The sequence below is a fragment of the Scomber japonicus genome, chromosome 9, assembly GCF_027409825.1.
Source record: "Scomber japonicus isolate fScoJap1 chromosome 9, fScoJap1.pri, whole genome shotgun sequence".
In the NCBI taxonomy this organism is placed as follows: Eukaryota; Metazoa; Chordata; class Actinopteri; order Scombriformes; family Scombridae; genus Scomber; species Scomber japonicus.
The window spans coordinates 32,505,860-32,532,073 of NC_070586.1; the positions used below are offsets into that span (position 1 = coordinate 32,505,860).

Consider the following 26,214-nt stretch of genomic DNA (forward strand, 5'->3'; position numbering starts at 1 on the left):
TCCTCAAGTGGCCCTAAATGCACACAAATGTTATATTTTTGTATAAGTGCTACAAAATTTGACCCATATCTATTGACATGGCTTTAAGTTAAATGAATAGTTAATAGTTTTAATAAAGTTCTGGTATGGTTACACAATAAACCCAACAGTTCCATAAAATTCTTGTCATTTTCACTTTCAATAAAATACATTTAAAACATTATTGCTATGTTATATTTTCATGTCTTAGGTAAAATAGGACATGATATTGTGCGATAGCTGTTTTTCAAAAAACACACTCTCTCTGCTCTCTGAAACATTAATCAATAAATGGGTGATAAAACCCATTTATTGATCTGTCAGATCGACTATTGGTGTATTCTAAACAGATATGTGGTTCAAAATTTGGTATAGACACTTTTCATGAGGGGATTCTTAGACCGGGTCAAAAATGACCCAGAACATACTGCCAGGGTATAGAATATGGTACAGTATGTGAGGGTTAAAAGAATACACTAGCATTTATCTGCTGTCCATATAGTCAACATGTATGTATACAGTAGTTGACCACTGAACACACTTCTACACTTTTAATTGCTGCAAATTTTGCTTTCTGTCACTCAAGTAATATTTTGACTCCATAAATAGCAATGTGGGGAAGTAATGTCTTATTTCAGCCTTGAGAGCAGATTAACAAGTGTCTGTACAGCTTTAAAGCAAAGAATTATCATTGATATGACTTTTATGCTCTTTTTATAGTGTCTACTGTATTTGCCTGCACCAAAGTCTCCAACACACACACACACATACACAATGTTCAGCAACTGTGTATGTGTGTGAGCGTGGTGTGACAGAATGCCTTAATTATGGATTAATTGTGTCATTAGCAGGTGTCTGCTGTTGGCACCACATTGGGCCTGTCAAGGTTAATTACTGGAACATGTTTATTTGCTGTCAGCCGCTGCCGCAAGCTGTCACTTGCATGGAAACACAGACAAACACACACAGACGCTGCTCACTCAAACAATTCACAGGGCACCTCGTGTCCCTTAAGCCCTCAACATATTCCTCAGCTCTCTTGTTTTCTGCCTCAGCACACTTTGTACAGTACTCCAGCCTAGTCACTAGTCAGCCACCTGAAATACACACACACACACACACACACACACACACACACACACACACACACACACACACACACACACACACACACACACACCATGATCCAGCAGATTCCCACAATCCAGAACCACAGGGTGACGGGGCCCATCCATGGGCCTGTCAGTTACTGCAGATGTGGTCTCCCATCTCTCAAATGGTGCAGACAGTGTGCTTATTAACAACTGGGCCGGTCTTCTTAAAACACAGTGCAGCCAAAGCAGTTCATATACCTTCCAATAACTAATGTCTATCTTTGTTATTATTACATTTCCAGTTTATTCTGCCAATAGGATTGTATTGTATTTGACTATGCTTGGCAGGGAGTGGGGCTTGTTTTTCAGACTGACAGCGTGTTATATTTTCTTTGTTGCACGATTTAAATCAGCTTGCCCAACATGTATTTTTTAAAGTGTGTGTGTGTGTGTCTGTGCCTCACAAATTTATGGACCATTTAGAGATTTTGCATAAACAGTGGTTAGGATTGAATTTACTTCATTTAAACCCTGTGAGACTCTGGTTTGAACCTTAATCACAGCTTCATAGTTCTAAAAATCCTGCAGCCTCACACAGCACAACGCCACATAGATACATCATCTTAAAGCAACATAATGCGAGCTTTCTCTGAATAGCTGCCACAGTGGCTACTGCTGACAATGATGGAATAATGCTAAACTAAAGCTGAGCTGTTTAAATAACACAGTAACAGAAGCACAAGTGGAAAAAATAGTCATAAAAAAACTGAGTCAGTACTGTCTGCAGCAATATTTACCAAAGGTTTGCTAACATAAGCTAATGTTAGCCACTTTAAGCTACTGGTTCTACTACAGAACGTATGGTAGCAGACTGTAGAAGAGTATACTGACTAGATTCAAAGGTGTTTTATTGCTTGTGAATTCAGTTTTTCATTTGTTAGAGGAGTTATTTCCTCTTGCAAATTTCCATAACCTCTCTATTTAACCTCTACAATTTACACAGCTGAAACTGAATATGTGTGCATCTCAAGTTGAGTGGGGCCAAAAATCCTTTTTGGACTGGGGTCCATCATAACTAACTGACGCCAGTGAAAGTCACGGTGCAAAAGTAGAGGAGGAGTGTTTGAATGTTTTCCTACGCTGAAGAAACACTCAATCTGCTCAATAAGGCAGATTCATACATTTACATTTAATTATAGAGTTTAAACAAGTTTAAACAAAAAGATAAGGTCACTGATCTGGATAAACAATGGGTGCATAAAAAGAAAGGAACAGGAAAAAGAAAATACCATAAATCAACACCTGTCAGAAGAAGATTTAAATAACTGGCTTGACAGTGGAGCTGCACTAAATTCCAGTGTATAATAAAAAAGGATTAAAACCAGCACATTGTACAGACAGCCTTTTCTTCCATTCTTATTTTTTATTTATTGAATTATTAACATCTTACAAACAGGTAACAGATGTGATGGGAGATGTGAAGTCATAGGCTTATAGGGTGGACCTCCTCCCAGATAAAATAAAAACAATACAAAAAAAAAGGAAAGAAGAAAGAAAGAAAGAAAATGAGAAACACACTAAATGAAGACATCAATGCAGTATTGATGAGCTAACAATTACTACAAACCTACTTTTTTGTCAAACATTGATCCAGTTACTCCCACATTTTACACCTCACTTCTGTCAGAGTGGGAAGAGTTGCATAATTTGTGAGATCATTTGTGACTCCTCCTCAGTTTATATTATCTGTGCAAGCATGGACTTTTTACTATGACAAGGATATAATTCAGAGGAAAGGTGTCATTTTAACAGAAGTATAAAAAGATGATAGAAAGGAAGCAGGACAGACAAACAGAGAAAGCGAGCGTGGCTGCTTTTGATTGATTTCAGCTGTAATCTGCTCACTAACTCATCTCCTGACATCTCTCTCTCTCCTCTCTCTCTCTCTCTCTCTCTCTCTCTCTCTCTCTCTCTCTCTCTTTCTCTCTCTCTCTCTCTAACAGACTCTCCGTCCATTAAGCCCAGTCAGGACCTGGCTGAGCAGCTGCGAAAAGACAAACCATTTATCAGCCTGTCAGCTCTTGCTGCCTGTTATTCCAGCCAGGCAGACTGCATGGCTGTCCAAGGCTGAATAGCACACTGTAACACTCACACAGTATACACAGTGTTTGGATATACATTTCTGGAAAAAGTGAAAGAAATAAGAAAAAGGTGGCAAAAATGAGTCAATTCAGACTGAGAAGACATACAAAATAACATTTAAAAAATCCATGTGTGATATTTGTTCACACATACACAAGACTCTTTGCTTAAAAACACACACCTCCATCAGTCATTTAACACCCTGTCATTTTGACTGATGTTAGAGTGACAATGTGCAAAATTACAGCAACGTTGGCCACCTGCTCCACAGCAGCATGCAGGAAACATAGACTGAGGGCGCCATCTAGTGCACGAGGGTGGCATCACCGCATTATATCACCAGTGAGTTATCAAACAGAAATATTCAAGTTAACCCAAAAATACAAAGATATAAATAAATAAATACTGACAAATATGTTACTTTGTGTCACAAGTTATATAAGATGGTAGCATTGACTGGACAAACTGGTTGTCTGACACGTCTTGACCAGTGGAAGTAACTTAACAGTAGTTTTGAGCCTCTTTATTAGATTAAAATGTGTCATGACTCATGACATAGCCACTGCTTCATTCTTTTGGTTGACGGTGATAATGTGTGAACTGTGAATCTGTGGGCTATGTGCTTGTAATGTAACCACAGGGATCTAGACCACTGAACTGTATCAGTGAAGAGTAAAGAAGTCCAGATTTGAATAACATGCTTGTTGGCTTCTTCAACAGTTTAAATCTGAATTTTTCTATAATTTGTCATCATTTCACTTGCTAAATAATCCTGTCTAAATACAACTACCTCAGAATTAGAGGCCACAACTAATAAATGTGAATGCATTGTTGACCAATCAATGCTCTCCATCCCACACACCCAGTTAAAAACCAATAGTGATCGAGCTTTTTCAGTTGTTGGACCTAATTTAGTTCGTCCCCCTTCACCAATATCTAAGTCTAAAGACCCCCCTCTTCAGCTCTTTAACCTCACAGTTATCTCCAAGAAAGAAATGCATTTGTGTGTGCACTGGTTTGTCCTTTCCTTTTATCTGATATTCTATCTCATTCATGACTGTGTTTTTCTTTTTTGATGCTGTGGTTTTGTTGGACTGTAACAATCAATCAACTTTTAATCTCTCTGTAAAGCACTTTGGTCAATGTTAAATGTCCTCTATAAATAAATTGTGTTGACTTGACATTCAGTCAAGTTTGCATTTGATATTCCACCATTCATACAGTGTTTCTCTTTTGAAATGTCTGAAGTCTGAAATGTTTAATTGCTTAAAACACAAAAGACCCTTTTCAACGCAGACTTTTAGACATGTCATAGCACAACAGGTGTAATTAATATCAGCCATTATGTCTGCATTCCATTCTAGTGCCTCAGTTTCAGGTTCCTGGTATTGTGTCACACATGCTGGCTCACTGTCAAGATGTACTAAGATGTTAAATGTAATTCAATCATCATTAATATTTATTGGCATTGTTTGGGAACAAGCAGGAGTCTGTGTAGGCTTGTCTTTTTACGTCAGTGGAAACACTACAAGTTCTAATCCTAAAGTGTTTGACATGTTTCATTATGAATGATAGCTACACTGTCTTTAAGTTGTTCTTCATGCTATTTCTCACTTTCTCTTCTATGTCCATCATATTGTTCCTCTTTTGTTAAAGCTGAGGTAGGCAGTTTTCTACAACAGTGTTACTTAACTCACTCACACACACACAACTATTGAGTGTTTCACATCCCTGTTTGAATCAAGTTCACTTCCACTGAAAGTCTCTTGCTCTGGTGTTGTTGATGAGGCACTGTTCACTTTCCCTGCACTACAGGAAATAGTCCCATGATCATGTTTCAGTTTATATTTCGTCTTTTATTTTCTCTGCTGCAATGTATACAGTCCCCTCACTATCCATGGGTATCCCACTGCTCACCTGGCCTCCAATGTTTCTGTCAGGTGTAATGAGTGCATTGGCTGGATGTGTGGCAGGTAGTATACTCACTTGTCCTTTTTAACAAATGGAACAAAAAAAGCTTTTAAAATACATAACGTACTATAACTTTAATGTTCTGCCACCAAATAAAGTTGGACAATTACCAAGTATGTTTAACACATTCAGAGTTTGACAATACTCAGGAAGATTAACGGTTACACAATAAAGCCCAACTGTAGGCCACACCTTACTTTCCTTCATGACAAATATGTCCATGTATAGGTAGCATTAGCAGGGCCAAAATCAATCATGTAAAATATCCATAGAATTCTACACCTTGTAAATAATCTCTATCTTGGGAGTGTAATTTGACAGTAGGAAAATAAAAGCTAGTCTTCTAAAATAAAGTTGTGTTCTGCTATAGCTCGAATAACAAACAGGTCAGGTAGCTTCAGAACTTGTACAACTACAATCGACTTCTGAGATGACTGTATAACTTGATGTACTTACCCCACCGCTATCAAAAGTAGAAAATAAGTCTTACAATAAAATATAGTTTGCTAGTCAAGACTCCATAGAGGCTCTGAAGAATACTCTCCGCGATACAAATGAAAATCAACACATATTGTGGTTTGTGTGCATTAGCATTTTAATTGGACAAAGCAAGAAAACATTGATTACAGTAGCAGAGTCATCAGTTCTCAGGGCTAACACCTTTCTAAACAAAAGGGTCTGAAAATGTCTGTAGGCACTGCCTAATTAAAAAGAGTATCTTGTCAGCTAAAAGAAACCAGCTCTATAAGGCAACAGTTACATTGTAGGCCTCCCCATTTCTCTGGCAAAAAGAGCAAAGTGTAAAGGTTGAATTCACTCAGATGTTTGATATAAAATACTGGCGTTTCAATAGATATTTAAAAAACATCAGAAGTGTCAAACATGTTCACCCTTTAACATTTGAAGTGTGTTAAATTTTTTTAAAGTATGCACTGCATGGCAATGCTGTCTTATCCCTGCATGGAAGAATCATGTGTGTTGCACTGTGCCAGTGTCACGTTTAATAGTGCCACTCTGCTACGTACAATGTTGGAGTTAACTGTTGAGTTATCAAAACAAAAAAACAAAAAAACAAAAAAAAAAAAGAAAGCAAGCACCCACAGTTAACAGTAGCATTTTACTTACATCGTTTCAAATGAATGAATGGTTATTTACACGTGGCGAAAAAAAGATTTGCAGGTTGTCCGAAAGATATGAAGGAGAAATGGAATGCAAAAGAAAAAAAAGAAAAGGAAGAAAAAGAAAAAAAAAAGAGAAAGAAACGCTCTTGGTTGTCAAATTTGTCCCAGTACAAGAGAGGAAAAACTGTGCAATATTTATCTGCCCTTACAGAGAAACAGCAGTGGCAACAATCCCTGCAATTGATTTTAATCCAAGAGAGAGAATGAGAACAAATTAAACAGATTTCCATTTCTCAAATAATAACTAAAGTTCATAACTTAGCACGACTCAGACTTTAACAGTTTCTTTAAAAAAGAAAAAGAAAAAAAAAACCTCTCTGCGAGTTACTGAGAGGAAAGATGTGAAAATGGAAGCAATTTGTAAAACCCGACAAAAAAAAAAAAAAAAAAAAAAAAAAAAATCCAAAAGTTTCTCCTTTACAGTTTTATACTCATTTACAGTTAACTTAAAAATGGTAAGAGCCCTGGTTCATGGCCAGTCTTGGCTACCACAAAGGATGTAAATACCTGTTGTGGATCAAATCGCTCCTCCCTGGCTCCCGTTACCTCAACCCCTCCCTCCCCCCAATGAAATCCCATTTACATCTCCTATAGACAACCTTCCCATTAGGTTCCACATCCCAGTAAAAGTCTTAGTCCTGCCACAGATGGAGGCGGTGTTACACAGCCCCGCGGGGCACCTTACAGCCAATAAGAGGCTGACGGTTGACAAATCTCGCACCCTGCCCCCCTTATCAGTGTGTGGGGTATCCTGCGGCTCCCATACCAGGCTGGTTGGCTAGCATACTCCCATTCAATCCCTGTGTAGGCTCCATAACCCCACCGTTACTGATGGCGCTCATGCCAGTCCACCCAGCACTGGCCGGTAAGTGACTGCAAAAAACAAGGTAAAGAGAGAGAGAGGGAGGGAGAGAGAGAGAGAGACAAAATGCCAGCAGGTTAGAAGAGACAAGGCGAAAGGGAGCCAAAAGGGACGGTATATATTAGAGCTACTAGAATCTGGACAGGCTAGAATGAGAACAAGAAGGCAAACAAGAGTTATCAGAAGTAGTGAGGGTGAGGCAGGCTGGGCAAAAAAAAAAAAAAAAAAATCAAGCTAGCAAAATAAAATAAAAAACAAGGGAAAACAAAAAACAGAAAGTGGAGGGATCTCGGGAGGGGCTTAGGTAAGTGTAATTTGATTAAACATGGGTGGACAAGCAGACAAAGAGCATACAGGCTAAGCGCAGCAAGCTAAATATACCTTTCTAACCCCCACCCCATCCCCACCTCTAACCACCCCCCTCAAAAAAAAACAAAAAAAACAAAAAACCTGTAACAAGCCTACAGAGAGAGATACACGGTAAAGAACAGGGTGGATTATCTTCACTTTGCTTCCAAACATTACTACATTTGGCCACTAAAAAGGTAAAAAGCAAATAACCTAATTCACATGTATGATGTATGTTAAAGGTCTTTATCATTCATAGTCAAAAGAATATCCTAGAAGTTCAGTGTGGAGTTTTGACAGCTTATACAAAGTTTATCTTCAAATTTCAAGTCAAAAGAAAGAGGCCTAGCCGCCCCTCGCCCCATCTGAGGAACTGTGCATTTACTGTACATTTGACAACTGAAACACAACCATCACTGCTTTCGGTTTACATCTACCTCACACTTTGTGCCTATTTATTTATTTATACAGGTGTTCACCAATAACGCTAGACGGTCAACAAAAACAACATGCGGCCTTTCCTTTATTATTATTTTTTTTCTTGGGTGCACAAAAAAAAAAAAAAAAACGGCAATAGACATAGGCTGTCTGAATAAAAACAAAGTTATACTGATATTTAACATGTCTGGCTGACATCCATATACAGATCAAATCTTCAGGTTCTATGTAAAAAATAAGATCATTGAAATCAAAATGAAAATAATGTAATGAAAAAAAAAGAAAGCGATGACATGAATGTTGACATACAAAAAAAACCAACAACTTAAAGAACAGAGTCCTTACAGACAGTGGGGACACAAGGGAAATGCATTTCTTCATCATCCAGCTGTCTCTGAGTGAGAACAGTGAGTGAGAACCTAGAGCTGGGCTTTTAGAGTTTATATGTGATCAATTATCTTCAAGTCCATTGAAATTCAAAAAAAGTACGCTTTTAGCTAGTTTTAAGGCAGTTTGATAACAATTGTTTTTTTTTGGAATGGCTGACAGTTTTGTGCTATAGTGAGCTAGAATTCAAGTGACAGAAACATTAATCAGAGATGCCATTTTGGGGCCAAAAAAAAACAACCCTTCAATTATTTGAAACATGATCGACAACAAAAATGAAAAGTTCAGATTGTTTGGTGTGTGTGTGTGTGTGTGCTGTTTTTTTTTCTCCCCTCAATCTTCTCAAGACGAGCGAGGTGAGGGGCGGGAAGGAAAAATGGGGGAGGTGGTTTTGGGGTTGGGAGGGGAGAGAAGGAGGGAGGAAGGGAGGGAGGGAGGGAGGTCATGGCTCCCTCCTGTGGCCAGAGCTGGCTCTCGCTGCCCCGGTCTTGATGGGGGTTGGGAGGGTACTCTGGTGGTGCTGGAGTAGGAGGAGGCGGTGAAGGGGAGCCCTGTGCACACCGTGCTACTTACTTGAAGCCCTGCTGGTTCCAGGCCTGGCCATACACGCCATAGGTGGGGACCTGCCACCCGTTCGGGACGTACTGGCCGATTTGAGGCCCGTTGCCGTACCACTGGCCCCACTGGCCGTAGGGCTGTGCTGCAGGGAAGCCCATCTTGTTCTGCTGCAGGGCCAACAGAGAATGCTTTAAGTATGGCTTCAGGCATCACATCAACTCACCAAAAATACATCACTCACTAATGATGAACTAGTATCTTATTTAATCATCTTTTAACATGAGGGTATTTATATTTTAGACTGAATATTTAACAGAATAAATAAATAAATCTGTTGGTATTTTTGAAGTACCATTCCTTTCATTCCTGTCCATCCTAACTTAACCAGGATATTTCATAACGGTGTTTTCCATCCGAGAACTTGCACAACCTCTTCATGGATAAGTGACTGGACAAACATCAGCCCAACACGTGATGGAATGACGTGTTTTTAAACAAATGTTTCAGCCAGGACAAAGTTTGTCACTGGGAGGAGCACAGCTATAAAACCACTATAGAAATAAGACAAAATGCTTCTGTTGACTGACTGTTTTTGTCATAAGAGACACGGTATTAAATGACTCTTGTCTCTTTATTAGGGATTCACCAATTGCAATTTTCTCAGCTGATTCTGTTCTGTTAGTCTGATTTTCTTTCTTTCTAGAAAACTATAATTGACAGCATATACAAACATTGTTTGCAACCTTTTTTAATGAAGTGTTTGGTTTTCTAACTTTAACTAACATTATGAACTTTTAAATTCATTGAAGTCAACTCACAGTAGAACACTGATAGAATATTTGTCAGTGGTGCAAATAAACTCTGGTGGGTATCAAAATACATTCCCACTATATTTTTCACCTAGAATATTTTGGAATTTCCTAAATATCAATCCCCATGTCATTACAAGAGCACTGAACTCATGTAGCCTGTGTTCAGGCCGCCGTCTGAACCGTGCCTGTTGGTGGTCGTGACGACGGTGAGCGACATGTTGCCGGTAAATATAACGAGTAAATAAGTTGAAACTGCAGGAGGCATGCTGTAACGTTACCAGTATATCGGACATATGAGACTGATGGTGGCCGTTCACTGGTCCATGCTGATCAGCTGAAACCAGCGTTTTCGATCGGTGGCCAATTGATCGGTGCATCTATTATTTATGAATCAAAATCAATGTGTTGCCTTAATTGTACTTCAGTATTTGTATCACAATTTCAACCACTGATATTTTGACAGATTGAACAACGCTGCCACTACAAAGGATCCTATTACATAAGAGTATTATCTTCCTGGTTGATGTCCCATTAAAATACACTATATTATTGTTTGTGTGGTTCAAATGCACTGTTCAAATTATACAGACTTAAGTGTCAGATATTATATTTCTCTATACAGCATGTACAGTACATGATTTCCTTACCTGGGGCATAGGCATCTGCTGCATTGGGTTCATCATGTCTGGGGTCTCTTTACCCCAGTAGCATTTGACTATGTGGCCCTCTAATGCGGTGCCATTCACTGACACAATGGCATGGGCTGCTGACTCATGGGAGTTAAACCTGGACAAAAACAGACACAGTAAGGAAATGCTGAACCTCGTTTCATGTATATTTATTCAGCATTGGTGACCTGACCGCTGCTGGAGATGTGATCTATTACAACTGTGACAAGAGGACAACTGTTTTTTTACTTGTTACTTGTTCTTTAAAAAGACGTATGTAGGAGATTTAAAGTCGATACTTGAAACAGGTTAGTGCAAAATTCCTTCCTCAAGAATGGAAAGCAGTCTAAAGTCTTGTGACTATAATCCATGCTGGTCATATCACTAAAAACATTTGACATCAGCAGTTCCCAATCCAGGTCCAGGTCTGCTTTTCTCTCCTCCCTTATAGTGAACTACATTTCCCTACATTCCCAGTATCAGCCCTTAATTATATGGCTTACATCTGGTGACTAACGCAGCATACTTAAACCTTTCTTGAAAGAAAAAGTAAGCAAAAAGGAATTATGAAACTTCCATATACCTCACAAATGAATAGCCTTTGTCAGGGAAAACTCTGATTTCCATAATTTGTCCAAAAGGAGAGAAGGTCTGTCTCATCAGTTGTTCTGAAAGTCAAACAGAGAGGGAACATCAGATATCGTTTCTATGTGGGTTGATGCTTCATGAAAGAACATTTGCTGCATGCTAACATCCTCTATCCTCTGTCAGTGGTATGTTTAAACCATAGCGACAGGAATGAACATTTTTACACTTATGGATGATGCTGGTGTTACTTTATCATTCCTTTATAAACAATAATCCCCCTGAAAACATGCCAAATGAATGTATTCTGCTACTAAGTATTGATATAGTTTATTTCTCCATTCCAAAGAACATCATTATCACTCAAAAACACCAAGAGCCAAACTACTGCATTGGGACACATAATCTTTCATGCGATCAATATGAATACGGAGGACAATGACATCACTGAAGATGTTTTTCTACTGACAAGCTCAGAGTAGTGAAATAAATGGCTGTGTGTATTGTAAAGATGGAATATATCAGCCAATGTTTTTGGACATCATTTGAGTTATGTGGCACAATATTTGTTGGTAGAATGAATTCATTGTTAGTAATAAAGGCAGATTTGTCCTTTAAAGCAGTGCTCATTCGCTTATTTGTCACTATATATTTATCATTACTCTTTGTTGAATTTACTTCACACGTCTACCCTCAGCATCATTAATAATACTAGTGGTATTGTGTATACCTGTCAGTCCTGTGCTGACTCCACCACAGTACACGGTGCAGTTACTGGGGCTGGACTCGTTCACTACTTCATCAAAGGATAGATGCTTGGAGTTATCTGCCAGAGAGGGGGTTAAAAAAAAAAAAAAAAAGAGATGATGCTGCTGTTAACGCATGAATCCAACATCCTTTGGAAGCACATGAATTATCTGCTTTATTTATGATGACGCACTTTCATAGGTGGTCTTTGGGGCGGGGGGCTTTCTTGTGGCCCAGTTAGTTCGGATCTGTCTGCCCCCTAACCACTGACCACCCATCTGCTGAATGGCGTTCTCTGCATCCTGCAAACCGAGAAAGCATCTGGTTATTTCACAGAGCTGCTGTCTAATACCGTGAGTTATGTCTTCAGGGTGTGTATTTTATGAAAATGAGAGCTCCACATTAACGGTGGTTTTTAATGTGATGTCGCACCGAGAACAACGATTTGGCACGTCGGGTTTCTTGTGTACTTACCCATTTGTTGAAGAAAGACACAAAGCCATAGCCTTTAGATTTCCCTGTAGCCATATCTTTCACAACGCGGGCATCTCTGTGAATAAACAGCAACAGAATAACATCAGAAACAACATGAATGCACTTTTGAGTTTCTACATGAGCAACATGATTAATCTCATGTCCTGGGGCCATTCCCTCTATGTGTGTAACTTCCCAATGTTTCTTCCATTTTTATTCATAAACAGGTTTTATCGGTGTGTCGCAATACAGAGACTAACTTTTCTTTATCACAGCCCAGCCTCATTCCTTCCATCTATCCTTCAAGTTATTCATGTTCATCAGTAAACATTAGCTTGATTACTTACGATATCCTGCCGAATGGACCGAAGGCAGCTTTGACGTCTTCTGTAGTTATTTCTGGGCTGAGGTCTCCAACGAACACATGAAAGTGATCTGTTAAAGAAACACATTTAACACATATGTTAGACTACATTAAGTACTTCCTTTCCAAGAGTGTGGCTTCCCACCTGAACATGCAGATTTTTATCCGTTTGAACGAGAAAGGCGAACAAGTGTCAACTTAGCAAAACCACATTCCAGGCAAGTTTCTTTAACGTTTAATGCTGTGGTGTGATTAAATTGTTGCTTATGGTAACGTGTGTTTTTTTTTAGAAGCCTGCTAAATTACTTATTATGATTGTTGTTTGCACTTTTAAGGATTGCATTTCAATTTCATTGTACTTGTACAATGAAATTGACATTCTATTCTATTCACTACATTAAAATAAAAAAGTGTAACTTCAATGTAAACAAATGCCATATTTTCCTGTCATCTGCAACATTTCCACACTGATCAATCAGATTTCCGCTGTATCAATCAGATGAGACTGAGAAACCCTTATACTTACTACTTGTGTCTTTTTTCTGGCTGGTTGGCGTCGTGGCCCAGTTGACTTTGACTTCCTGCAGAGAGGCAGAGAAAGAACAGGCCAGGTGGGGTATGTTTACATCATTTACAATACAGCCTGGGAATATCTACGTTAAGCGTCTATGTTCGAACATCTGACTCAAAAAAAAAAAAAAAAAAGGCACTGAAAAATGATCCAAATCAACATTAAAAGTAGACTTTAGATTTATTGTGCTATGGTGCCTTTCCCTCACATCTTTCCTGAGTTTGTCAACTGGCATAATGTAATAGATGCATTTGCTTAATGCATCTATTACATTTACGATCTCGGTTACCTTAAGATAGTTTTACTTGGAGATCCTTGCTGAAGATTATATCTCCAACACATTCTTGTAATACGTTTATAGGCTTTGAGAAAAGAAAAAGTTTATTTTGTTTACAAACTTCAAAAGTTGAGCTTAAGAATAAATTGCAAATTAAATTATGCAACAGTAGAGCAGATGTTCCTACTGGGCATGCGGCCAGAGAGCGAGGAACATTTGTAACAAATGGCCTTGTAACTTGTGACTCCGACAGTGACACAAATGGACATGGGACAACTTAACCATGAAACAGGCATTGGTGCAATGAATGTATCATTGCGCCATTAATGGAAGATACAATGTAAACTCTTCCAACAGTGTGTAAGCCAATAAAAACTAACACATTCATAAATGAGAGTTATGAAGATCACCCCTGGTGGCTGCCAACATCTCTCACATTACCTCAAACAGAGGTGGTTGTTTGAGCTCAACACCACAGTCATTTGGGCTGCCGTATGTTGTGTTGTCCTAGCACTGAATCCAGAATCTGTGCTCATTATTACACCGTCCTGCACGACTTTAATATTCTTTTATTAGGCCCTGTGGTCTCTTAAATGTAGCAGATTACAATGTTAGTGGTCTGCTCCATTGTTCTCTATAACCAAGCTTCATCCAGCTCCTATCAGACCTGTTGTTTTGCAACCTTTTCTTGTATCTACCTTAAAGATTTCATTTTAAAGTAAAGAGTGACGTATGTTCTTTTCATATGCATCCTCTCAAAGCTCAAACCTCACCTTGTTTAAATATGCTCAGGTCCTCATCACAGTTTCCAATATTTCAAGACCAATACATTTAGGAGGCAGCAGAGAGATTACTTTTTAGTAAGCGATAGGCTCAAGATTTGGGTTCGAAAACTGGTTACTTCAACAACCACATGCCCATTAGGATATCCTTTTTTTTCTCCTATCGCTCTCTTAAAAAAAAAAAAGGGCACACAACCTATATTACCCCACACCCAAAGCCCACCCATCCCCACTCACCCTGTAGATACGATAGCTTACCTTACCCATTATTTTCCTTCCATTCATAGCTGCCAATGAGGCAGCAGCATGCCTGTGGTCATAGAACTCCACAAAGCAGTACGGATCATTTCCAGCTGTCTGTCAATGGGAAAACAAGACTGACATTAAGTCCACAGGATGGGGGTCAATTTACTTACTGCAGATGACAAAAGCCATCAACTGTAGCTTAGAGTGTTAGGCCTGACATAATGGACTGGGAAGAGGAAAAGCAGTAACATACATCTGTAGGTTGAGACTTTCACACACATCATGAGCTGCACCACAAACCTTCAAACCACTGCTGACTGTCACTCAGTAGAGGCAAAAGAATATATATACCATGAGGTGGGGGGGGTGGGGGGTTAATACTCACATCAACTATCATTTTACAGCTCTTGCAGGGTCCTATCTGTGTGAAGACCTGCAGAATGAGGGGTTCTGTGACATCCCTGGACAGATTCCCCACATACCTGCAGACAAGGATAGAGATGGGGGGGATTGAGTCTTTGTCAAACAGGAAGTAGCATGCAAACAAAGGCTAGTTAACAGGGCTAGCTACAACCCACAGCAACCTCATGTGTTAAACGCAAAAATAACGCCAATAGTGGACCAAATACTAATGTGAATAGTGTTTATTTTACACACACAACTGGACTGGGTTCACCCCCTTCGTGGAGCAGTCCCGGGCCGTCTCTCTGAGCGTTGACGTGGCTCGTCTGCCAGCTAGCTAAAGATAACGCTAGCCGGCACAAACGGGCCTCATGCTAAATGAGCTGGCTGCTGACGGTGCTTTAAGCAATTGCATCCCATCCTTAGTGCGCTAATTTAAGAATATTCAATGATATTAAAACACTGCTGCTTTTCCGTGTGTAACTTAGCTTTCACCCAAGCGTAAACGCGTGAGCATTTAAGAACAAGCGGCTGGCTAGCACCTGAAGCTAACTACGCTAGCTTTTAGCGAGCCATTCAGTTTCATTTTCAGACTAGTTACCGTCTATTTATATGGGTAAAACACATAACTTTACGTTCACATTGAAACGCTGTGCTGTTTTATAACATTTTGAGACGTCGCTTTTATCTACATGAAATGATAACAGAGAATACAGTGAGCATTTCTGTCAATATAACACGGTTTTTTGAGTTTTTTTAACTGAAACAACAACGTGGAAACATTTCGGGATGCGCCGCAGTTAGACGGAGCCCTTTCGCTCTCCAGCACATACACGGGGACACCGCTGCTACTCACAAGGTTCTGGGTTGATCGTCCTCCATCATCAAGGTTTTAGTGGTCGCGTCCTGAGAGGTCCAAATTCAATGACATACAAATGGTTTGTGGCTGAGCTTGAACGGCGGCGAACGTAGAGGTTATATCTACTATTTCAAGAGAAATCTGTGGCCGACTCTGCGCTCACACACACCGCAGACAGCCTCAGTCTGATGCAAACAATAGGAAGTTGAAGATGGCGGAGGAGCAGCGTCAGCAGCGTCAACCTGCGCGCTGAAATGAAGCCAAAAATCAAGCGCTCTTTCTCCCACTCACACAGAGATATATGCCTCCACATCTGTTTATGCGTAAACTGAAAACACACTGACTCACTTGCAGCTTTGTATAACCGTGCAGAATATTTCTCATTAACCTAATCGTGATTGTTACACAATCAGAAAACGTTTGAAGGAAATAACAGCTGCACACATCTGGAAGGCGCCGATAAAGATACTCGATTAAATCACACAGCGGGGTTATTTTTGTCATTTAAGTGTCATTCGATACATTTTTTCCATGTATAAGAAGCTACATTGTGACATTTTATTAATCTTGATACTGAAACACACTGGATCAAAAACACGTGCGCCGCCCGGGAATCGAACCCGGGTCGCAAGAATGGGAATCTTGCATGATACCACTACACCAGCGGCGCCCACTGACTTAAAGCTTAGGAAGGTAGCCTATCAATCGAGATAATAGAGGGTATGGCAGTAGTTATAGCCAAACAAAGAGGAGAGGATATAAAGGAAAACATTTATGACTGCAATGTATTAGTCACAGAGTCCAATTGGTGCACAGATATACAGAGCAATAAATTATGATACTAGTATTAAAACGTCACAATATCTGGCCGTGAAACATAATTGTTTTTTTGTTTTTTTTAAAATACTTTATTAGGATTTTACAAGCATTTGATTCAAAAGGTCACATTCAGTATACAGAGCAGGGGCAGAGCTAGGGGTGGCTTCTGGGTTGCAGCCCCTATGCCCCGAAGTCCTCAATCTTTTTTTTTTTTAAACTCTAAAAAATCTGGTGAAAGTCATTTTGTCTGAACAGTGACTTGAACCAGTTGCTGAATGAATTTAAGTGAGTTTATAACAATTGTAATAAAGAGTCGAACTTCTGAAGACACTTCAATTGAGGTGTTACTAAGTGAAATGTAATTAAAAATAAATGAAACGTAATATATTTTTTTTTCCTTATGATTTTATGCCTAATTGTGATTTATTTTTCTGTGCATTCTTTTTGGAAGATTCATGTTAATAAGTACTGAAATAAGTAATTACTACAACCATGAATGTTTGCAGTAGTAATACAATGCAGTGAAGTAGTCTGTGGCTCTGGGCGCTCTGGGCTTAGCCCCTGATTTTGTCATCTCCTAGATCTGCCCCTGTCTGTGATATGTTCAATTTAAAGGTAAGGTGCTTTTATTTTTCAAAGCCCAAAGTACCCTCCAGCTATTTTGTTACACCCAGGACCTATATGAGTTATCACATTACGCCTAAGCATGTGCAATGTTTTGTGAGTTTTCTAGCACCCATAACACCTCAAAAATGTTAAACGTATCAGGGGATGCTATGCAGCTGATGTGTAAGATCAAAATGCTTACTAGTATGAATGTGGGTGCAAAGCTCTGTGAGTTTGTAAAAGCTTGTGTTTGTAAAATGAAATGAATGAAATGATACACAATTTATTCAAATATGATCAGGTATGACTAAATTCTAAAATCAAATACAATGAGCAGGAATGTGTTTTCTCTTAACATAATGAGACAATGTTTTTTGAGAGGTTCACAAGCTGTAAAATGTTGATGTTGGAGGCTTAACTAAAATAGGATTAAGATTTCAAAGATCTTTCAAAGAGTTATAATATAAAAGAATATGACATTTGAATTAGCAATCTGCTTCATCTGTCACTGCTCGTTATTATTATTGTTCACAGTAACTATGAACTGCCAGTAATGTCATTCATTGGTAGATGTGTGTTTTGTAATTAATGGGGTAAAACATGCACAAGTCATTAGTAGTTAAATTAAATGTGGCTCCCTATTGGAGTTATGAGCTCAGCCCGGCTGTGGATCTAGACAGCAGCTCTCACAATATCCTCCATCGAAATGACTTCAACCAACACATGCAAGCTTTTCCACAGAGCTCGAGACCAACAGCCTCAGCTGACTGTTCACACTGTATCCATACACACAGAATGAAGATGAAGACAATTACAAAGCCCATGGTCTTGAAGGAGAGACAGACCTGGGCAAGTGAGCGACAGCAGCTCCTTAATGACAAGAAGATGCTGGAGAGGAAGCTGTCCAACACTGAGACAGACCTCAACAGGTCAAACCACATGGTTGGACAACCAGAAGAGATCAGCTCTCTGAATCATCAACTCTCCTCTCTGAAGGAGAAACATGATTCGTCCAAAATCCTCTTTCAGAGAGAGCTGAAGAAACAACGCCAGAGGGCCCAGGAGGAGATAAAAAAGAGAGATGAAGTGATCATCTCTCTTCAGCAGAGGGTCCATGTTCTGGAGGAGGAAGTAGAGAGGACAGCAGCCTCTGCAAATCAATCCAGCTGGCAGGATAAAGTCAGCCAGCTTGAGGCGCTCCTCTGTGAGAAGGAGGAGATCAGCAGGGCCACTGAGAAAAGACTCGCCCGTACAAGTGCTCATATTGACACTTTGGCCCTGCTGAGCCAAGCGCAGTCTGCTCTGAAACAGAGCAAAATAACTTGCAACGCGCTCGCTGAAAAACTCCAACAGCAGCTGTCTGAGAGAGAGGAGAACTACCAGAGAGAGCTCTCAAAGATGCAAGAAAATTTCAGGAGGGAGCTCTCAGAGAAAGAGGACATCCACATGAAGATGCTGGCAGAGAGGGACGAGAGACACTGGAAGGAACTCTCCCAAAATGTAGAGAGCTGCCAAAAACAGTTAGAGACAGATAGAGAACAGGACTTGAGAAGGCAGCTCTTACTGAGACCTGGGAGAGGAGGGGGCGGCAGTGGGACGAAGAGAAGAAAGAGCTGGAGGAAACGCTGCAGACCACAAACCAGACGTGGATCCAGAAGGAGGCAGAGAGGACAGAGGAGATCCAACATCTGGTGGAGCAAAACCTCCACCTTCAGGTACGATGTCTCAGCTCATCTTTTACATTCTAACAACTTATTTCAGATGACTGAGAGCTTTGAAAATTAAATCTAAATGATGGTGTTTTTCTTTTTTTAGGAGCTCTTAATGAAAAAAGAGAACAAGAGCTTCTGGAGGAGGTCCAAGAAATAACTCCAGCAGAAACACCTCCCTCTTCCCCCTTTCCACCCCTCTACCCTTCCTCTCTTCACCTCCACCTTTACTGCTAACCCTAACCCTAACCCTAACTCCTAACCCTTTCCTCCCTACCCTCAACCTTTACCCCCACCTTTACCATAACCTACCCTTCTTACCCCCTACCCTTCCCCTTCCCTTGCATTAAAATTCACAAACTGTGAAAGTTCTGAATTTCTTTTTTTATTAATTTATGTTTTAAACTGTGACATTTCTCTCTGACATGCTGTCACACATCAAGTAAACTAAACAGCTGTTTGAGACCCTGTGGTGTTCAGGGGTCCTCTAAATGAATTAAGGCCGCAAATGATTATATTTGGCCTAATTAGATTTTAACTGATGAATCAATGTATGAACAGCAGTTTACAGTTGAAGCTGGTCCAGGCAGAGATAGTTTTTACTTTATGAAATAGTTTCATTGTGGTTCTGGACTTGAGACCTGCAACACAAATCTGTATCTTTATTTTAAACGCCTCTGTAATGTTAGATTTTTTTGTGAAATAAACAGTTATAATTAAATCATGTGAGATGCTTTGAGGGGAAACGTCTCCAGTGGGAATGGTAACAACTGACATCTGTTTATTGAGCTATATGCCTACTTTATGATAAAACACATTAAATGTTCAATTAAACAGTACAATTAATATGATCAGTTAAGCAATAAGTTCCTGATCTTCAGTTGAGGAATGATCTGAACTTGCACATTTATGGAAGTATTACCAACACATTAAGTAACTTTAGATTATGTTTTTTGGGATTTGGTGCTATACAAGTGCTGGTTCACTTCAACCCTTCACTAACCGTGTCTTGATATGTGCATGATTGTGTGTGTGTGTGTGTGTTTGTGTGTGTGTGTGTGTGTGTGTGTGTGTGTGTTCAGTCAATATAATGCACCCTAGTACAACATCATCATTGAATTATCACCTTCCTAATTGGGTTCTTTTTTATTGTAGGTTTTAATGTTTCCAATTTTTTACTATAAATGGGTTTAATTGATCTATCTTTTTAATTGTATGTTATATGCTTCCAATTCTTAGTGTCAAATGTTTGTTTTTATGTAAAACACATTGAGTTGCCCCTGTGTATGAAATGCATTATATAAATAAAGTTGCCTTTCCCTGTCCTACAATGTCAACATAAACTAAAAACGTATAAGCTTCATAGCAGAGCGGTTGTATTGGATTGCATTAGATTGCACAGGTGTACCTAATGAAGAGGCTAATGACTAAAGTATCCATTGAATATGTACAGTAGTGTTTCACTCTCTGGCCCTCTGGAAGATCCAGCTCCACCCATAGGCTTTACATTGTAATGATATCACGGATCTTAAAATTGCGTTGAGTTTAACAAATATAAAAGCTCCACGTATCAAAAAATTCATAATAAAAAGAGTCATATACCTAACCCTTTTTGAGTTGGAGGAGTCGTGTCACAGTTTTATATGGTGGCTTTTTGGCTGCAATACCGCGAGTGACCACTGGGAGAAGTAGCTGCGAGGCTGAGTGGCGGTGCACTATCAGCACTCTCTATACATTGATGGAAGAAGAAGAGGGAAGGAAAAATGGCTTCACCTGCTGGTTGTGAGCACTACATGCGTAGCTGCTTATTGAAAGTGAGTTAACTTTGTGAACGTAGTTCTTATTTGACTCACTCATAAGTATGTTGGTATTGAATATGCTGCACTGTTTGTCGCTATAACGCTATCAAACAGCCATGTTAACCTCTCACAGCCAACGTTGGTTTACGTTGCTAACGCTAGCAAGTGTCTGCTGCAATATGGTTATAACAGTTAGTTTAACATATGTATGTGAGGGAATAGCTGCGTTACGAGCTCGTTGTGTATCATTTTATCTTACCTTTCTGTTAAGTGATCTTGATACTTGACGTGTCAGTCATACATACTGTATTTGTGTTAATGCGGTATTAATGGGCTGACACGTTCATTTTGCTGCTCTGTAAACCTCAGGGGGGTTTGAAGCAGCCAGAAATAACTTAGTACTGAGGCACCCTTAAAGGAAATATTCAGCATTTTTTACAAGTCTTAAAACAACAGTCAGGTCCCCAAATGAACAATGAATCATGATTGTCTTGCTGTAATCATTCCTCCTGTTCATGCTGACCATTAGAGGATCCCTTTATAATGTTCAGACAGTGTGAGTGATTTGGGCCAAAATCCACAGTCCACCTTCTGTACAAAAGTTAATATGAAGCTAATGTGAAACGTTTAGTCTTTTTAGTGCCAAAGTCCCTCTTTTTGTTACTAATCTTCCACCACAGCTCAACAGGGAAACACTGTTCGAGGAAACGCAAAGAGGGAATTTGATGCTAAAAAAGACTAGATGTGTCTGATATCAACTTGATATGATCCACTCCGACTGCTGAAGCTGAATATAAATTTCACATCTACTTTTAAATACATTTTTGTACAAAATGGTCTGACTGTTAAGACAGACTTGACAAATTGTGAACATGTCTCCTATGATACAAGTTTAACCACATACCTCCAAGTGTTTAGTGTAATCACATATTTCTGTGTCCTGCAGGCACCCTGCTGTGGTAAACTGTACGTGTGTCGGCTATGCCACGATGCAGAGGAGAACCACACGATGGATCGATTCAAAGTCAAAGAGGTGCAGTGCTCTTCGTGTGAGACGATACAACAGGTAACTCTAAAGGAACCATTACACATTGTTTATGTGCATGTCATGGTTAACTGCTACTAAAGAAAAATAAACAGTTTAAATGTTGGCTGTCACTCTTCTAGGCACAGCAGACTTGCCAGGAGTGTCATGTGCAGTTTGGGGAGTATTACTGTGACATTTGCCACTTGTTTGACAAGGATAAGAAACAGTATCACTGTTTACCCTGTGGAATATGCAGGTGAGTCACAACAAGGTTAGCATATCTTGGATACGTCTGACCTAAGCAGACATTCGTATAAGTACTGTTAGTAATTGTATGGCCTTAGTCAATAAGATACTAACAGTGATGTAGATATTTGGGGAATTAAATAGCTTTTTTTAAATGGGCATTTACCTGCAACATTTTAAATATCAAAGAGTAAAGCAGATGGTTCTGCTGTTGTTTTTAAGGTCTCAATATTCTTTTTTATGTTATGGTAAATCATGTATATGATAATACAAAAAACAAATCTTAGTTTATGGGTGAAATAGTATCCTGGCCCCTTTCTTGTCTTCACAATTTTAATTTTCCTCTTAATGTAAGTGCTGAGATATGCAGCAAAAAAAAAGAAAAGACACCTTGATGTTGATTGGGTGTTATTTTTACTTCTGTGCATCAGAATCACATCTACGTAGGAGGACAACACAGTAATGCTTAACATAGTGTAATTTTACATTTGAATCATAATCACCCTTCACTTTGATGCTTACAGGATTGGGCCCAGGGAGAAATATTTCCACTGTGACAAGTGCAATCTGTGTTTAGCGCAGGATCTGCGAGGAAACCACAAGGTGATCATTAACCTGCAGCTGTTTCTCACCCACACAAAAATCATCTAAATCATTTTATGACAAGCAAAGATCAGTATCATCACTGCTTCTGTTTAACAATTTTCTTTTTTTGTTTCAGTGTGTTGAAAATGTTTCAAGGCAGAACTGTCCAGTGTGTATGGAGGTAAGTGTGAGCTAGAGAGGGATGTTGGACTTTAAGGGCTATTGCTTTCTTCCAAATTTGATATAACTTTTTTTGTGTGTGATTACAGGACATCCACACCTCTAGAATTGGAGCACAAGTTCTTCCATGTGGCCACCTTCTACATAAGTACGACTCATTACATCATCAGTGTGGGGGAATTGAATTGAGCTTATTTTGCTGTGGCGCAAGATTTGTGTACCAACTTTAATTATGCTTAAGGAAAATAAATTAATCCAAGACACTGACCATGTTCACATATTTCTAGACAGATGTATTATTCAGCATCCTGTAAAACATGACATTAGAGAACACAGTTGAAAAGATGTCAAAATATTCTTGATGATAGAGACAAATACATCAGTATGTGGTGTTTTCAAGCCCTACATTGCTGCATATTTTACTAGTTTACCTTTTTATTGTTCAATCACCATTACGACATAAAGGTACCAATCATCCTGTTTGTTCACCTTTTCTGCAGGACCTGCTTTGATGCCATGATCCGAACTGGGTATGTCTAATGAGTCTCTTTGCCTGGTAATTGTTTAGTTGAGTAAATTAAAGTATTGTTTTAGCATAGTAGTGTTTTTGGTTTTTGTTGAGTCCTGCATATATGAGACCCTCCACTAAATGTACTGAACTGTCATCTTACTTGTTGTAGTGCTTATCGCTGCCCTCTTTGTATGCACTCTGCCTGGAACATGGAGGACCACTGGGATCAGATAGACAAAGAGATCGCCCAGTCGCCGATGCCCACTGAATACCAAGGTGCTACTACCAAAGTAAGACCTCAGTAATGCAACAAAATTCCCAAGTAATGATAAATAAGGTTTAACAAGTGGTGGAGCAGTACAATTAAACAAAGATGGACCCTCCCATTCATTTTCTTCATTTTGTAATCCATTACTTATGTTTCGCCTGGTTATAGATTATATGTAATGACTGCCAAACACACTGCACGGTGCCTTTCCACGTCCTGGGGATGAAGTGCAGCGGCTGCGGCTCTTACAACACGGCACAGGATGGAGGACTCATCCAGCAGCCTCCAGAACAGCAGCCACCGGAACAGCAGCAACCGGAACAGCAGCAACCAGAACAGCAGCCAGAACCGAACAATGAGAACGAGGCAGAGACAGAAACAGACACGGAGCCAGAGCAGCAGGAGCAACCTTCGGCATCCTCACCACATAATAATAATGATGATGATGATAACGATAAATAACACACTTAATTTGTACCACACTTTTCATTCATAGTGAAACTTAAAGTGCTACAGTATTAATGATATAGGACATACAACATGCAACATTAGAATTACATTGACATTTGTTATTTTAGATATTTGGCTGATGCACTTAGTTGTAGTAAATTACACTAAGTGTAACAGTATGAGCCAATATTCCTAGATTTTACACATGATTAAAAATCCATCAGTTTTCTGTACCTGCTTGTTCTCTACAGAGCTGTAGAGGGCTGCAGCCTCTCTCAGCATCTACTGGGCAAGAGGACATATTGTCTATCACAGGATTAACACACGCTCATTCATGCACGTACAGGCAATTTAGAGTCATGTCCATCTGACATGCATGTCTTTAGACTGTGGGAGGAGCCCACACACAGTGGGAGAACTTGTAAACTCCACACAAACGCTCCAGCCAACTGTCTGATTGAGACTCAGGACAGTTTTGCTGGGGATTGACAGTCTAACCACTGAGCTTCCTTGTGGCACTACGATGAAGAAATTAGCTGGTTAACTACTTCAAGTGATGAATTTCTGGTACTTTAAGAGTGTGACTGGTTTCTGTTGAATTCAGAGGGGCATGCCACATGTCCTCATTAAAGGTTCTCAGTAAAAGATTGTGTGAACAAAGGTGTCTACTTATACTTTATCTACATGTGCACAAGATCTGACTGTAGGTCTTCAATTTTCTTTTTTAGTTTCTTTTATTCCTGCCATATTATAATAAATTCATTATGTACAATATGTGAATTCACCTGTAATTTATATGGTAGGAAAACTACAGACTGGGTCTGTAACCAGCTAATTTTCAAATGCCAGTAAAGAGGTGGCATTTTGCCTATTTGTTTTGACAAACTAATTTAACATAATTACAACTGCCATGCAAGAACCGCATTGAGTTTTTTCTACTCATATACTCCTAAAATCACAGAAGTTACAGTAGTTTTGAGCTACTGTAACAAAAAATTCAAACAAATCGCTCCAGAATCATCTTTATTTTTTGCATCTTTATCACACTTGCAGGTGTAATGTTCAGTTACCTTTACAATGGTGGCAATAAAAATACCAAATAAACACATAATTTTACTAAAGAATTTTGTATTGTCTTGTGAACCATTGAGTTAATTCAATCGCCTTTTGTGAATTTGAAGATAGTAACGTTTAATCACATTTTCATTTTCAGCGCCTCTGAGTACATTTGAGGTGTTGTCAGATAAGGTGTTTAATTGATACATGAGTGCAAAATCAAATGAATAAGCACTCTTTTTAGCACCTAAAAAGAATCAAGTATTACAACATGAAACTACAATTGGAATGAATCTCAATCACCAAGAATTCATCAAAACAAAACACTAAAGTTATGTAAAAGAAATTAGTGGATTTTGTTCAGTTTTTAGGTATTAGGGTCACATGTTATCTCCTCTAGGCAGATCTGGTTCAGGGGTCGGTAACTTGAAAGGGAAACAAACAGGAACACCAGGTCCGATGGGGATTGGCTTGGGAAGAGCTGGAGAGAATGGTCGAGGTGTTGGTCTGACATGTTGAGGAAAGGGCGGAGTGGCTCCCTGGGGGAGTCCTTGGTATGTGGTGTGGACGACTTGTGGATGATTTGTGTCACCAACATCTATGACAGTGTCAGCTCCTGTAATGCCTGGTTGTAGTGAGACCTTAGTCTCAGTAGCAAGATCAGAATTGGGCATTACCTGACCGATTTCTACAACCAGGGGTGTGTGTAAGGGGTCAGATGGTTGTAAAACACCACTGTCAGTGGAGGTTTGGGGGTCCTCGGGGTTCGGCAGGACTGAAGAATTGAGTGTGCTTGGAGAAGGCTCTGGGTCTGCAGAGGGGAGTAGAGCGGCAGCTTCGGTCGGCTCGGCCTCCTCGGCCTCCTCGGCCTCCTCTCCAGAATTAGATGCATTTATCTCTGTGACCTCTGGCTGCAGGGGTTCCTGTGCAGGCTCAGCATGAGTTGCAGCCTCTTCTGATGATTTGGCCTCAACGGACTCCTCATTGGAATTCTCACCCTCAGTTAGACAGACCTAGTTTTATAACAGGCAATGTTACAGGTATTGAAACAAATCCTCTTTATAACAAGTATGCTATACAACTGGAATAAGAGGCAGAATAGTAGAGATACTCACTGGTTTAGACACTGCTACAGTCACCATGAGGACAACACAAAGTGTAATCCTTAGAAA

At 39.6% G+C, this 26,214-nt stretch overlaps 2 protein-coding genes and 1 non-coding gene across 5 annotated transcripts; 1 reads left to right on the forward strand and 2 right to left on the reverse strand.

The window, feature by feature from the left end:
* Nucleotides 1-5,796: 5,796 nt before the first annotated feature.
* On the reverse strand, nucleotides 5,797-15,960 carry LOC128364491 (cytotoxic granule associated RNA binding protein TIA1). 3 transcript variants are annotated; one of them, XM_053325023.1, is made up of 13 exons: nucleotides 15,784-15,960; nucleotides 14,911-15,007; nucleotides 14,538-14,636; nucleotides 13,176-13,230; nucleotides 12,633-12,720; nucleotides 12,286-12,361; nucleotides 12,005-12,113; nucleotides 11,795-11,890; nucleotides 11,063-11,147; nucleotides 10,459-10,597; nucleotides 10,090-10,188; nucleotides 9,015-9,166; nucleotides 5,797-7,279 (listed from the first exon to the last, which is right to left on the reverse strand). In XM_053325023.1, exons 1-13 carry the CDS (start codon nucleotides 15,810-15,812, stop codon nucleotides 7,141-7,143), a joined length of 1,263 nt encoding a protein of 420 aa, XP_053180998.1. In that variant the 5' UTR covers nucleotides 15,813-15,960; the 3' UTR covers nucleotides 5,797-7,140. The 3 variants fall into 3 exon arrangements, with proteins under 3 accessions (XP_053180998.1, XP_053180999.1, XP_053181000.1); XM_053325024.1 differs by lacking the exon at nucleotides 10,090-10,188; XM_053325025.1 differs by lacking the exons at nucleotides 5,797-7,279; nucleotides 10,090-10,188 and having other exon boundaries at nucleotides 8,112-9,166.
* Nucleotides 15,961-16,385: 425 nt separating this feature from the next.
* Nucleotides 16,386-16,456, reverse strand: trnag-ccc (transfer RNA glycine (anticodon CCC)). Its single transcript has one exon. It is a non-coding gene; the product is annotated as a tRNA-Gly (tRNA).
* Nucleotides 16,457-20,626: 4,170 nt separating this feature from the next.
* On the forward strand, nucleotides 20,627-25,021 carry rchy1 (ring finger and CHY zinc finger domain containing 1). The gene is made up of 9 exons (XM_053325161.1): nucleotides 20,627-20,734; nucleotides 21,666-21,785; nucleotides 21,887-22,002; nucleotides 22,517-22,595; nucleotides 22,714-22,758; nucleotides 22,847-22,905; nucleotides 23,258-23,287; nucleotides 23,438-23,558; nucleotides 23,705-25,021. Exons 1-9 carry the CDS (start codon nucleotides 20,684-20,686, stop codon nucleotides 23,996-23,998), a joined length of 915 nt encoding a protein of 304 aa, XP_053181136.1. The 5' UTR covers nucleotides 20,627-20,683; the 3' UTR covers nucleotides 23,999-25,021.
* The last annotated feature ends 1,193 nt before the right edge of the window (nucleotides 25,022-26,214 follow it).

Excerpts from the sequence above, each read along its gene's own strand:
- LOC128364491 (XM_053325023.1), bottom strand. The coding sequence starts at position 15,812 with ATGATGGAGGACGATCAACCCAGAACCTT. Across the intron at positions 15,008-15,783 it reads GACGATCAACCCAGAACCTT|GTATGTGGGGAATCTGTCCA; the intron begins GTGAGTAGCAGC and ends CCTTGTCTGCAG. Across the intron at positions 11,148-11,794 it reads AGTCAGCACAGGACTGACAG|AACAACTGATGAGACAGACC; the intron begins GTATACACAATA and ends TTTGACTTTCAG.
- rchy1 (XM_053325161.1), top strand. The coding sequence starts at position 20,684 with ATGGCTTCACCTGCTGGTTGTGAGCACTACATGCGTAGCTGCTTATTG. Across the intron at positions 20,735-21,665 it reads TGCGTAGCTGCTTATTGAAA|GCACCCTGCTGTGGTAAACT; the intron begins GTGAGTTAACTT and ends TGTGTCCTGCAG. Across the intron at positions 23,559-23,704 it reads ACCAAGGTGCTACTACCAAA|ATTATATGTAATGACTGCCA; the intron begins GTAAGACCTCAG and ends GCCTGGTTATAG.